This window comes from Chaetura pelagica, unplaced genomic scaffold, assembly GCF_000747805.2.
Source record: "Chaetura pelagica isolate M959 unplaced genomic scaffold, ChaPel_1.0 scaffold432, whole genome shotgun sequence".
Lineage (NCBI taxonomy): Eukaryota > Metazoa > Chordata > Aves > Apodiformes > Apodidae > Chaetura > Chaetura pelagica.
Genome location: NW_009952358.1, coordinates 289,342 through 303,534, shown reverse-complemented (window position 1 = coordinate 303,534; position 14,193 = coordinate 289,342). Strand labels below are relative to the sequence as shown.

Below are 14,193 nucleotides of genomic sequence, written 5' to 3'. Positions count from 1 at the left end.
CTTAACTTTTCAAGGAGTGCAGGAGTGTTTGGCCAGGGCTGCTGTGCCTGTTGTGAACACACTGCATTCAGTTCCTTGGAAAGCAGAGGAAAGGAGCTGACACCAGCAGCTGGTGATGAGTCAGTGGGTACATCTTCCCAGTTCGTGTCAGTAATGTGCTGAATGGAGATGAGCTTTCAATTCACAGTGAATAACTTCTTTGATGAATTTTGCTGGCTTTCTACTTCACATGAATTGGTTGTGAAGAGAAAGAAAATCTTGGTTGTGGTTTTTTTTCCCCCCAAAAAATGGTTCAAGAGTTTCTGGATGGGCTCTCCTAGAGTGCAGCTATGGGTGTGAATTGATGGTTGGTGCTGTGTGCTGTCGTCCTGATGGAAGCAGATCAAGCCCTGGTCATCTGCTTGGGGGGGTTTGTTTGAGCTACCAAAGTTGCAAAACTCAATTACCTAAAAGCTCATCCCTGGAACCTAAAGGACAAGTGAACCCTGGGGTTGGTTTATATGACCATTCCTAATCTGTGTGTGCAGTGTCTATTCCTGGAATTCGTGCCCCAGTGAAGAAGATAAAATTCAGATACAAGTGTACAATCCTCCTTGGTGTCTTTAACAGAAGTGCAGTTTTTCCTGTGATTGGTGTGAGGTCCAATTATGTATTTACATATTGCACAATGAAGGTGTATCTAGTGTTGTTAAACAATTGAACTCCAAAATGGCACAGTAGCTTAGCTTGTCCTTGATCAGTGTTCCCAGTCCAAAACAAAGACTTTTTTCACTGCCACACTCTTAAAATGTAAAGGAGCAACCTGTCCTGATGGATGCCTGTCCCTGGCATTGCAGTCTGTGGGTGTGAGTAGTTACATGATGAAACGAAGTAATTTTTTTCTGTAGATAAACACACAGAAGTAGGGGGAGTATATAGGCTAAATTAAGGCTTTACACACATGTCCATTTTGTTTGTTTCCTTTTAAGAAAAAGTATTATTCTGTAATTTAATTATAATTACAACCTCAGCTCAATTTGTAACATACTGGAAGAGCTGGTGTTACTAAGTGCTTGAGTTGCAGCAGATTCAGTGATTCTGCCCAAAATGGCCAAGTGCTCTGACAGACAGTCCCAGTCTGCATCCCCTGATAAACACTGTGTCTCTTACTTTTATCCTTAACATTAAACAGGGCTAGTGGAAATTCTGGCTTTGCAGAAAGGAACCTACCTAGCCACACAAAGGAGCATGCAAAACCATGCTTTCCCCCAAGATAAAATCCTTTAGGCTGGAATTACAAGGGTAATCGGAACCAGGCTTTCCAAAGCCTCAGCTCTTTTGAAAGTTAATGGACAGCATGAACATAGTCTGTGCAATATCTGGGGAAGGAAAGTTGAGGAGGAAAATACAGCCAAGACTATGCTGAAGGGCAAGAAACTTTTTGCCTGCTCTGAGTTATTGTTGTAGCTGATAGATGGATGATTGTGTATGAACTGTTTCACTTTAAAGACAGTGACAGAAGGATAGATCCAAATGAGCCAGATTTTTAAAAGCCAGGAAAAGAAATTGTGTAGGTTTTTAGCTGGTGAAAAAGGTTAAAGAACGTATTTAGTTGTTTCCCTCCCTCCCCTTCTTTCAACCTGGAGCTAATAAAGGGCGCTGTCATGGAAACGTGAAAGACCAAACATAGTCTAAATTTTCTGACCTCTGGCACAGGTAATACACACTTTGACTTACAAGGATTATCCAGAACTTAAGCCAGGGGGAATATAAGGTTGCTATTCATTCACACTTTGAACAAAACCTGCCAAACAATCCTGGCTGAGGTTGTGTTGATGTATGTCTGTGTCGTACAGTGCGTAGTAAAAGGAGAACATTCAGTTTGTTTTATCTAGTTTTTCATTGTGCCTTTGGGCAGACACAGCTCTTTATATTTTGCCAAGCAAGCCAGCATAAGGAATTTATGAAAAAAAGAGTAATGTAGGAAACAGAGTGTTTTCAGGTTGAAATGGAAAGCAGATGCCTCCCAAGGAGTGAAGGCAATATAACAGGAACTTGTTCTAGATGAATGGTGGGATGGATTTCTGAAGAGACACAGGTGACTTCAGAGGCAGTAGGAGAGCACAGAAAAATGCTTTGCTGTATGAAGTTTAAACTGAAGGCAGGTTGCTGCAAGTGTGATGGACCTCACTTCCATTGCTGTGGTGATGGCATGGCAAATTGAGTCCAGTAGGAAGGGAAGGGGGTGATGGAAAAGAGGAGAGAAGGATTAGGTACTGGACTAAAGCCAGGAGATGTGTGTTGAACTCTCAGCTCAGCCTGTATTTCTCCTGCAATCTCCTGTTTCATTATTTCTAATGAGAGGAGCCTGAAAGTCTAATGAGTGCATGTGGGTTAGAGCCCCTTCCCCAGCAGTGAGCTAACTGAGGATTTGATCATGGAAACACTCGAGCACTACTCTCATTTCACTGAGATTTAGAGTTAAATATGCTCCTGAACACTGAGGCTCTTTGAGGAGCCTGCAGTAGTAACCTGCACAGAATAAACCTTACACTGATTTATCTGGGACCAGGTCCTGGAGAAAGCTTAACCAGTCCTACTGACGTAAGTGATAGTTCAGGCTGAAGTGAAAGCAGCTGGCTCTGGGGCTGTGGTGTCACTCTCCCCTCCCCTGTCTTTGCCAAGATAAATGTTCTTCTCCTCTTCACCTTGACTCATTAAAATGTCTTCCTAGCCATCTCAGATAAATCAAGTTAAGAACGTGTTGTGCTGCACAACCAAATGGTGGAATCCAATGAGGGAATTTCAGAAAGCCTCTCAGACTATTGATAAGATAAGGAATGACAACCTATTAAGGGGTAAGGCTACTTTTAAATTTTTTTATTAAAGCTTTAAATGATGAAGAGATTGGAGCAGAAAAAAGACCCACTGGAGCAGGTAGTTTTCAGTACTTGAAGAACTCCATCAAGTTAATTGTTGTTCTGTGAAGTTCTTATTTGCTAGAAGAGATGGCTTTATGTTCTCAGGCAGGTATTTGATAAGGAAATGCAACATTTTTTTCTCCAGTGGGAGTGAACAGTTCTTGTGAAATATATGTGCTGAGTGCATTGCAGGAGTGGATACCCCTTCCTTTAAAAGGGAAGACAGATGTATATAAAACTATGAACATCTTTTCAATGAGCTTTTTGTTTTGTTTTTTATAAGAGAATGGGAGGCAAGTCATGAGCACTGACTGGACAGGAAGAACAGCACTCTGCTTTGATCCCTTCCCTGGCCACGTGTGCTCATGGAATGGTGATGGGAACTGCTGCTATTCTGCTCTAGAACCATTTTCTTCTTTCTCCCCTCGTTTCTGGTGGGTGTGAATGGTTGCAGCTGGTGAAAGCAACCTATCCAATCAGCTTTTATTTAAGGTGTGAGAAAGTGCTAGTGTACTGCAGTACCTCAGGAGCCAGCCTTCAGGCTCTGCTACTTGGGAAGTCATTATCCACCCCGGGTGTTGCTGGGGAGACTCATTAAGTGCTCTCAGAGCCTGGTGTCTTACCTTGATGTGTTGGAGGCTGCTGCTGTCGTGCAGGTGATTCTGGGCTCTGGGGTGGCTGATTTATGCTGGTTCAGGACTTGGGTAGTTTGTGCCGTTGCTTTTTTCCAAGTAATGTTCTAGCTGGAGAGCCCCAGCTGGCAGCTTCCTGTGTGGATGAGCTTTGAGATCCTCAAAATGAAGATGCATCTTAATGAGTTGCCTCGTTTCTGGAAGGTTCCACATGAAAGTTACTCTTGCTGCACAAACTTATTTCCTTGCAAGATCCTGCCCGGGTGTTGCTGGGGAGACTCATTAAGTGCTCTCAGAGCCTGGTGTCTTACCTTGATGTGTTGGAGGCTGCTGCTGTCGTGCAGGTGATTCTGGGCTCTGGGGTGGCTGATTTATGCTGGTTCAGGACTTGGGTAGTTTGTGCCGTTGCTTTTTTCCAAGTAATGTTCTAGCTGGAGAGCCCCAGCTGGCAGCTTCCTGTGTGGATGAGCTTTGAGATCCTCAAAATGAAGATGCATCTTAATGAGTTGCCTCGTTTCTGCAAGGTTCCACATGAAAGTTACTCTTGCTGTACAAACTTATTTCCTTGCAAGATCCTGTGTTGTCAGTTGGTTTTTAGCTCCCCCCCCCCCCCCCCCCTACACCTCCCAGAGGGTAAGTGCTGTAGTTTTGGGAAAGAAATTATTTTCCTCAGGTACAGGAACTGCACAGCCTGCTTTGTAATGAGAACAAGAGCTCAGCTCTGTTATGGAGGTCTGACCACTGCATGTGAGGGCTGGTCCAGCAATTAACAGCTTAAATTAAAGCCAGCAGTGGAGAGATGTAGCTGCTGGGGCTGACAGCATCACACAGCCCCTGAAATGCTGATCCTGCTGGTGATTCATGCTCCATCCGGAACACAGTGCCCTGACTTCCCCTGGCTTATAGGTGACCTGGTATCAATTGGGAACTTTACCTATATCTCGGATCACATCCAAGCCCCAGCACAATGTCTGCCTCAGTGGGTCTCTCTGTAGATAAAAATCACTATCTAAGACTCTTTAATGCCTCATGGCCCCTATAATAATTTCAGTAGAAAGGAAAAGAATTGGTTTTTTAACTGACTGAAATCTTGGCATCTTAAAGCTAATGGCCAAGATTTAACCCCTCACTTCCCACTCATGGATTGGTTAGTGTGAGGGGTCAGTGCTCACTGCCCTCAGAGTGTGAGGAGGTGCTGAAGCCCTCAGGCTTGTCTGTCTGTGTTCTACTTAGACAAAAGAAACATGTAGAACAGGAGAATGAGGGACAAAACACACCTAATAGCTCAGCCATGTGCTCCAAGAATGGGTATTTGCACAATAGGAGTTAGTCAATTGATTCAAATGTTCTGCAGAGCTGCAAGACTCCAGTAGAGTGGAAGAAAGCCATGCAAGCACAGGTGTTAGAGTGCTTCTGGGTGCTGGGTGGAAACTCAGGGGAAGCTGAAATCAGTGATACTTCAGTGGCAAAAAAAGCTCTCACAAGAAACTGAGATATTCTGTCCCTTCTGGACCAGTCATGGAGCTGCCTGATGTTTTATCTCATGAAGCATCATGATGAATGTTGGAGGAGAAGGGAGGGTTTTCTTAAAAAATCCCTTTTGTCTCCTTGCTAATCCAACAAATTTATGGTTCACTGTGTGAGTGGGGGAAAATAACTTAGTAGCCTTTACCTGTGTGTTTCCCTCAATGCAATGTTTGAACTTCAGCCAAACTTTTTAAAATACACACACACCCCCCAGCAGACTTTTCTAGCTGGAAGCTGAAATTCCTGGGTAGCAGCATGTGAAAGCTGTGTGGGTGTCATGAGGCTGTGGAGAACCTTGCTGTGACCCTGAGTCAGTGGGAGACCATCCCACCAGGAGCCAGCTTTGGACCAGGCAGTGAGGCAATGTGATGTTTTAAGGCACAGGCAGGGATGAGTTAAAATTCTCTGGGGGGAAAATGTTTCTCTAAATATTTGAATTAAATTCTAAATGTCTCTAAAAGTCAATACACAAACTTTTGAGATCAGGCCAAAATGTACTTTAGTTTATATCTTCAGAGTGATGTAGAGTGATAATTGTTGGAGATAAGTTACTAAATTAAAAACAAGTGAGGAGACATGATGCTCTTTTATAGTAGAGCCTGAAATAAATTACTTCTTTTTTTCTTAGTGAAGAAATTAATAAATAGCAAATTATCTGTTAACAGGTGTCTTGTTAAATGGCTCTATGAAGTATTAGAGATGCAGACTGTACAACAAATATTCATGGTGCTCTCAAATAAAATGACTTTGTTTTCCATGAGCAGATGCAAATCTATTTCTAAATCTGCTAATACCATGAAAGCCCCAAATAAACAAAGCTCCATTTGGATGTTTAAGTATTTCAAAGTCTGTTATACATACAGTCTCCATCCAGTGTAGAAGCTATGTGGTCTTCAGTCATGTGCTTGTATCTCATTGTATATATTTGTTCTTGCTAATGTATAATCAAAAAATCATAAATCCATGCTAATGACTGAGTCCTATAATGAATTATTCAGTTTTTCTAATTCCTGATTGAGATAAAATGGAATAGTTTGTTCACTTTATTATAGCTACATTCTAGATTTAATTATTCATAAGATCATAACAAAAGGCAATGTATTTTGTAAATATGACTGCTTAATAGTATGGCACTCCAGTACAGCAATCTGATATTGGGTCTTTAGTGAGGAATGAGTAATTCAGTTTTATTTGAATTATAAATCATGTAGATTACTGCAAGACAGATCAGTAAATTCTGCTGTATTCTTGTGTTTTAAACCTAGAAATGCTTTAGCAACAAATGTGCTTCAGCACTTGGTAAAATGAATGGAGTTTCCACCAAGGGATTGAATTAAAACTATGTTGAGAAAGTGTTTTATAGCAATGTTTCCTAATGATCTGGTACCAGGTGCATTTCCTGCCTATTTAACTGTGTAGATCATCCCCCTCATGTCATATAGCAACCCCTCCATGTCATACAGCTTTCAGGGCTCAAACATATATTTAACCTTGTTCATATGCTGCAGAAAATGAAAGCCTGGCACAGGCTGGAGCCCAGTTGCAGTTTCTGATGGTGCTGGGTGCCCTTGGGAGCACAGAAATGGCCTTGGACAGCAAAACCCCTCTGCAGCTGGGCTGCCAGGGGAGAGTGCAGTGCCTTCAGGTCTGCTTTGGGCTGTCTCTCCTCAAAGCCTTAAAGAAAACAAAGCAATATTCACAAAAGTGCAGTGCACCCTCTCCTGCCTGTCCTTAGTACCTTGGCTGAACCACAGCACAAGTCTCTCCCCCAGGCTCAGTTTTGTCTGGCTGCTGGAGTGGTCAGCACTGCTCAGCCACAGCAAACCCCAGTCTCTTGAGGTCCTGCTAGAGAGTGTGTGGCAGGAACCAACAGGAACCATGGTGGGGATCAAAGAGCACAGAAGGAAATGGAATTTGATGATCTTTCCTCCTATGAGATCTTGGTCAGTAATGGGGCATGTATTCTTTCTTTCTCTCTCCCCCTCTTTTCCCTCCTGTTGGGTGCAGTTTCAGTCTCCTACTGAGGAAGTTTGTATTATTTGTGTAAGTGCCAGTATCTTTTAACATTTTAAGTAGTACTGCACTTCACTGAAACCTCTTACCCTTGGTATCTTCACTCAATAAGACACTATATGAAGTTCTGCTGTTGTTTTAAACATAGAATAACTGCTGTAAATGCGTGACAGCAGCAGTGTGCTGGTAAGGTGGGCTGTCACTGCTGCTTTGGAATTGCAACATGGATATCCAGATGTTTTAATTTGTAGCAGTTTCTAAAAATACCTCAGGTCGTGTGAAGTGTTACAATTTTGCAAAGAAAAATTCTACGACTCCTTACCATGTACTGATTTCAGACAAAGGAGAAGATTCTGTGAACTTTTTCATCAAATCTGGCCGAGTGAAGAAGCTCCATCTCTCCACTGCTATTGCCATGCAGGAGGAGAGAGTTCTCTGTTCAAACTGCCAAGTCCCTCCTGCCAACCTGAATGCAATTCCCTGACAGGTCACACCTGTGCAAGGCCAGTCCAGCAGCAGCTGGTTTCCAGATGTTTAGTGTTGGTTGCCAAGTCTTCTCCAGGGAACTCTGCACCTCCAGCAGTGCCATTCTGCAGGAATGGCATTTTTCCTGAAACCCTCATAGAGAAAGAGGTTCCCCCTTCCTGCTGTAAGGAGAACTGGTTCAGGAGGGATTTATCTAAAAACTGGTTGAGGGTTCTTGAAAATTCATTGTAGGGAAGGGTGGTTTGCTGGGTGTTGGTCAGAGAGTGCTCAGATGTGGACACTGCACTCACACATCTCCTACAGCTCAACTTTGAGGTGGTTTTGCCTTGTTTTCTCTTGTCACATCAAACCATACCAGAGACTGGCCTGGAAGGTTGAATAAAATGCACAAAATGTTCCTTATATCCATAAAAATAGCTTTGAACTGGAGTTCTGATGAGCCAGGGGAGCTGCTCCAACTCATCAGCAAAGGGCCATTGATTCTTTGTGGAGCAAGCAGAGCCCTGTGGTCTCATAGACCATCTTCATTATGTGTATTGACACGTATCTCAATACCCTGAAATCACAGCCCCCAAGCATTTGTAATGCACCTCATGTCTCTCTAAAAGGCATCTCTTAATCCTTTTCCTATCTGAAGTCCGTGTAACTGTTCCCAAAGCAGACAGCTCCTGCTGTGGACCCGTGAGCTGGTATGGGGGAGACCATGTGCTTTGTGTGATGGAGCCACCCATGGCCTGAGCAGCCACAGGAGAAGGCTTCCTAATGCCTCAGCACGTGCAGCTCAGGCTCCAACCTCCCTTTAGGTGCCTTATGTTGATGTGTGTGTGGAGTTTGCACCCAGGAGCCTGGCAAATGTCCCATCATGAAATACAGTTCTGTACAGACTCAAAAAATACTGTTTCTGCTGTGACCTGAGTCTGTTCTATGCAGCAGGTGGGCAGCACATTGCAGATTTGATTGTTTGAGTTGTATTTCACTGTGACCCCAAAAGTTACATCAGTAGTGGAAATGCCCAGCACCAATGCCCAGCCTGGTGCAGCAGTCCCTGTGTCCACCTCTCTCACTCCATCTTCCTCTGCAAGTGTGTTACAGCAGCTCCTGAGCAGAGCCAGAGTTAGGGCTTTCAAATCCCTTTCCATTGTGGTTTTTAAACCAGCCAAACCTCCAGTTCAGGGCACTCTGGGTAATGCTGAGCAGTGACATTTTATCACCTGTCTGATGGCAGCCAGCTCTCCGTGCTGCATGTGCCAGGCCTGCTGAAGCCCCCTTGCTAAATGCTGAGAACTGGAAGGGACTGAGACAAGGAGTGTGTTTCAGTTGTTACTCACCAGTGAAATTCATATTTACAATTTGGTTTGAGAACTCCTGAGGCTTGTGTGTGCCACGTGCCAAGCCTGTGTACATGCTGTGTGCTGTCTGTCCCTTGTTGTGGCCTGGACCTGGACACCTTCGTGCCAGCCCAGCTGGTGGTAGTGAAGGCACTGGTACAACAACAGCAATGACTTCTTGTATCAACTTGAGTTAAGTGGCCAAGCATGATTTTTCGGGGTCTTTTTTGTTCAGACATGTCATAGGTGGAGCTGTCTTCAAACCAGTTACATCTCTTAGTGTATTTAAAGTTCTGATTTGCTTCTGCTGTTCCTTCCTGGAAGACATTACCAGGTGATTGATTACCATACTGTAATGAAATGTGGAAAGAAAGAGAAGAAAAAGCTGAACTGTTGTTCTTTTAAAGATCATCTCAGTTATGAAAACAGAGATGAAAGCAATCTATTCCCTACCAAAAAATCTGGGTGTGTGTTTTGTACAGGTTCCACCAAGGAGCTGATGGAGAGCTGCTGTGGAGCTGGACAGCAGTGGGCTATAGACAACGGGGAGTGCACTGAGATGCCTGTAAGTGGAATGGATGGTGATATTTGCAGGTACGTAAGGCTACAGCAAGCATTTCACATAGAGAGAAGCCCTTTAGAAGAGATCAAATGATTGCACAATCCATGGGATGTCCAGGAGACTGGGAACTGTTTCATTCCTTGTATAAATTATGGGTAAACTGGCAGGATGTTATGGAAAAATAGCAAGAGGCTTTCCCTCCCCCCTTCCCCAAAATCTAATCTAAACAAAAGCCTTTTAAGGTTTATTTTCCTCTCTTCCACCAGCAGAGCAGAAATTGCTGTTTCCCAGTTTTATGCACATCTGTGGAGCTGTAGATAAATAGAAGGGCAGAGTCTTTCTTCCATTTGGCAAATGCTAAATGCAATGATTATGCCTATCATTAAATGATGTGTTTATTGTCCAGAATGAATGGCTGCTGGTTCCCATGTCTGTGTTCAGCTGGAGGGGGGATCATATGCCCTGGTAATGCTCCTGCTATCAGTAGCATCTGGTCTGAGTGGGGGTGCCAGATTCAAACTGCACAGCAAGAAGAGAAGAATGGGTGCAGAGTGACATGGACAACATATCACACTGGCTGCAGTTCATTCCCCCTCACTCTCCACCCCTCCCAGTCTGAAACAGGCCTTAGGGAGGGATGGGGGCAAGGTTATCTGAGTCTCAAACAGTGCAGCATAAGCCAGGTGCATTTCTTTTAAGAGTGATCCCAACATTTTCAGCATTAAAACAGTTTGGCATAGTCAGTTCCATCAAAGTTAGTATCATTGTGCCTTTCTGAAGTTGCTGGGAGATTAAAATCTCCCCCACTGGGATCTGGCATGAAGTAACTGACACGTACCAACTGTCTATGAAGTAAAGACAGTTGAAAAATTCCAGTGTTGGCCTAAGTAGGTGCAAATCCACTACATTAATGAGTTGCACCTGCACATCAGAGGCTGGGTGTTGATGAGAAAGCCAGATCCTAAATTCAGCCCCTGTGAATCTGTTAGGATTTGAAAGAATGAGAGAGCAGGAGTTCAGTTGTTTTACTAGCAAAGTTCCAGTTGTGTCCCTGTTTTAAAGATTTAAAACCACTTCTAAATATTCTCTGTAAAGGAAAAATTCGGTGTAAAAAAAAAAAGTATTGAAATCCACAACCTCAGAACCTTGAGAGCATGGACAGAACCTGAGTGCTCCCCCAGGGAGATGTGCCATGTGCAGAGCTGGTCACCACACCCCCCAGCCTCAGGTGCACCATTTGGGGTGCCAGGATGTCTGCAAGCCATGCGTGCTCCCCTGGGCCAGCCACTGACTGGACTCAGGATCTACAGATTATAAAACCAGAAGACAGATACTAATTGTAAAAATCAGTTACTGTTCTGCCAGGATGGCTGGTGTTACAGGTGACCCTCATTGCACTGAAGGATGGATGGATGTTTTCAGCTGAGCCTCTAGATGCCTCCGGTAGATGTTGCAGATTGAGGGCTCTGTTGATTCCACCTGCCATTTGGGGGTTTTCAAGTGGCAAAAACTTAAAGCTACTTGTTGATTTATCTTGATGTCTCTGGACATTCATGCACCAGTCTGTGTTGTGACCAACACTAACTGCAGGATGGGAACTGGGACTACTTAAAAGAGATCACATGTAGTAACTCCATGAATGAACTAAAAGCAAGTTACAGGAAATGCTTGGCCCACTGATAGCAAGAGGTAATAAATACCCCAGAGCTGATACCACTGGCTGTGTCAGAAATAGGGTGTTAGGCTAGATGAAATCTCATTTGAGCCAGCTTAGTGGTTTTATCTCATAACTGATGTCATTTCACTGATCTTAACTCACTAGCTCTTTACCTAAAGTATAAATGTTCTGAACCTTTAAATCAACAACTCATTTATCTGGTCTTTGAAGAGCAGGTTTGTGAAAAAGAAACACAAAAATGTGGTTAATGCTCTTTGTTCCCAGTTAATTTCCTGGTAATAGAGTAACTGAAACTGAGTTGAGCTGATAGTTATAGAAATACTAAAATAAAAATGGCCAGTGATACTCCAGGGCTCCAGGCAATACTGGTTCTACTGTGTATTCCATACATGAAAGGAGTTTCTCATGGCTAAATGTCACGTTGCAGAAGAACATTATTCTATAGAGATTTCAGTGTATGGTAAACACTTCACATGTATAAAAATGCTTCCAGTAGCTTTTTGTAATGTCTACAAATGATAATAACTTTCTGTTTTTTTTAAATTTAGTTTTTTAATGAATGTCTGGATGTCTTATGTAAGCAATGATATTTAAAATACTGGTATGTGAATACATTTGGGTGGAACTATTATTTGCTCAAAAAACTGTATTTCTCCAGCTGGCAATTAACAGTGGGTTGGAAAACTCACTTCCTTAAAAACAAGGCACATGGGGGTGGTAATCCCCTTCCTGTCATCACACCCAAACCACTGCTTCCTGATTGCACCTCTTATGCTATCCAGCATAAAAATGTTAATGTAAAGCTGACACAACAGGTCATTGGTATCAGGAGAGTGGCCAAGGGGCTGTCCCTGGCTGGTTTCTACTGGAATAAGAGACATCCCTTGATCCCTTTCCTTTTTTTCTTTTTCCTAATTGAAGCATTAGGATTGAAAATGTCATCTTCTCAGAAAAGTTCTTTCTTCCTAGGATAACTGCATTTTGTTGCAGTCATACTGATCTCTGACTGAGAAAAGTTATTTGCTTGGAAATACTTCTGTTGCAGGGGAAGTGCTTTGCTGTGAGGCAGTAGCTGTTAAAATGCATCACCCTCTTACTGGTTACCCATGAGGCAGTGCCCTCTGAGAATGCACCAGCAAAAAACAGTTAGGCACCCAGGTTATCCTTGGAAAAAGAAAAACTTTACTTAATTCCTTCATGCCACAACATCTGGCCAGAACAGGAATCCACCCTTACTCAAAACATCCTATTTCACCTGAATGTTACATGTTCATCCATGGCACGTGTGCCCAGGTCCCAGGTCACCCCTCAGGAGAGCCCTGCAGCTCTTGCCCTTCCCAGGGGCCCTTCCCTGCCCTGGGACCTGACACACACCCCTCCTGGGTGCTGCTGAGTCTCCATCCTGCTGGAGATGGGATTTTCTCTGCCCTTCTGCATATGAATGAAGGAAGCAGGTGCCTCTTTGAAGGGGCAGAGGGGAAATCCATTATAGGCTTAAAAACAGCAGGCAAGAGTGTTTTGCCATTTAGATTTTTAATGTGTTTCATTTCAACCTTCAGTGAATCCTGTTAAAATGTTTGATTTGAAGAGCCACAGATAGGAAATGTACGTTCCAAAGTACTTCATGTACAGTGATCAGGTCACCCAAAAGCTTCTCTTTGGTTATCAAAGTGAGAAGAAAGCTTGAACTCTGGGTTACAACCTGCAGGGTGTTACGGGAGCGTTCACAGGGTTTTTGTGATGTGACACGTGCTTATGGCCTGCTTGGAGCTTCATTCCTCTAGGTGGTGAAGCAGGAAGTGTGCACAGGTGTGTTTCCTCTTCCCTGCTTTCCAGGAAAGGGGTTTTCTACCATTTTTATGTTTCTGAAACCTTCTTAAGGCTTCTGAGCAGCAAAACATGGGGAAGAGGGACTGTTGCACAAATATGGATGAGCTGTGAGGGACGATGGTGACCAGGCTTGGAGAATCAGTGACCTAAACACAAAACTTCTTGACCGTTTATCAGCACATCTTCCTGTGAAGAATAAGAAAAAAAAACCCCAAAACTCTGCAAATGAGTAGTGAGACAGGTCAGAGGCACCTTCTCTGTGGGGTGGATTGCGCATCCGATAGTTATGGGGTTTTGTGCCATCCTGATGTGTTCTCAGTGTCAGGGGCCTGACCTGTCAGGGACACTGACCCCGTGCTCCCTTGCAGGGTTGCTCAGAAGCAGTGCTGCACCTCCACCCTGCAGGAGAACAGCTGCCTGGCGGGCATGGTCGCTGCCAAGGAGGGCGACGCGTGCGGCCCGGAGGAGAGCGACCCTTGTGGGGGATCGTCGTACAAGGTGAGTTGCTCTGGTGCTGCCAGAGGTTCTGTTCTGAACACGAGGGGTCCCAACTTCCTGCTTTGAGGATTGATTTCTTCTTATGTTGTTACTGAGCACAGAAAATAATGAAGTTGCAGGAATGGGGCAGGAAAATGACACTGTTGGCATTTACGTTTCAATTGCCTGGTGATGCAGCCCCTTCTAAAACTTCATAGTAATGTTGTTGGGAATTATTTCCAGCTCCAGTTTTAGGGTTTAACTTGCTGTATTACTTTTCCTTCCTCACTTTGGAAGTAGCTGAGAGGACCATTTCAGTTTTTATATCTATGGTGTAGAAGAATTTAGAAAGCACACAGGCAAGATCTAATCAAAGATACAATGCACATGCCATTACTGAACAGTTTGCTTGGCAACAGTGCTGAACTGCAGCCTCATTCCTCAGTTAAATAAAACGATGGACTAGAGGAACAAGCATTCTAGATGGTGATGGAAGCTTCTGTTCATAAATAAAGGCAGACCATTAACGAATGGTTCGAATCACGAGCCGTGAGCCACAGCCTCAGCTTCTATAAATGAGATTTGCTTGATGAGAATCAGTGGAGCCAAACCAATTTAAACCAGTTTGAAGATTCAGCATCTTGCTCGCTCGCTTGTCTTATTTTTACCAGAAGGGTGCATTTCAGAATGCATTTCACTCTGATGATAATCTACATAGCTGTATGGAAGCTTAAGTGCAGCTTCCGTTGTCTCAGCAGGA

The 14,193-nt window shown here is 43.7% G+C and overlaps 1 protein-coding gene across 1 annotated transcript in view; it reads left to right on the top strand.

Annotated features, from left to right (window-relative positions):
• FBLN2 (fibulin 2) overlaps positions 1–14,193 on the top strand; it is a 79,445-nt gene that overhangs the window by 34,498 nt on the left and 30,754 nt on the right. The window contains exons 2-3 of the mRNA XM_010007865.1: positions 9,369–9,480; positions 13,325–13,454. Of these exons, the coding sequence (XP_010006167.1) occupies positions 9,369–9,480; positions 13,325–13,454 (242 nt within the window). The remainder of the gene's footprint in view (positions 1–9,368; positions 9,481–13,324; positions 13,455–14,193) is intronic.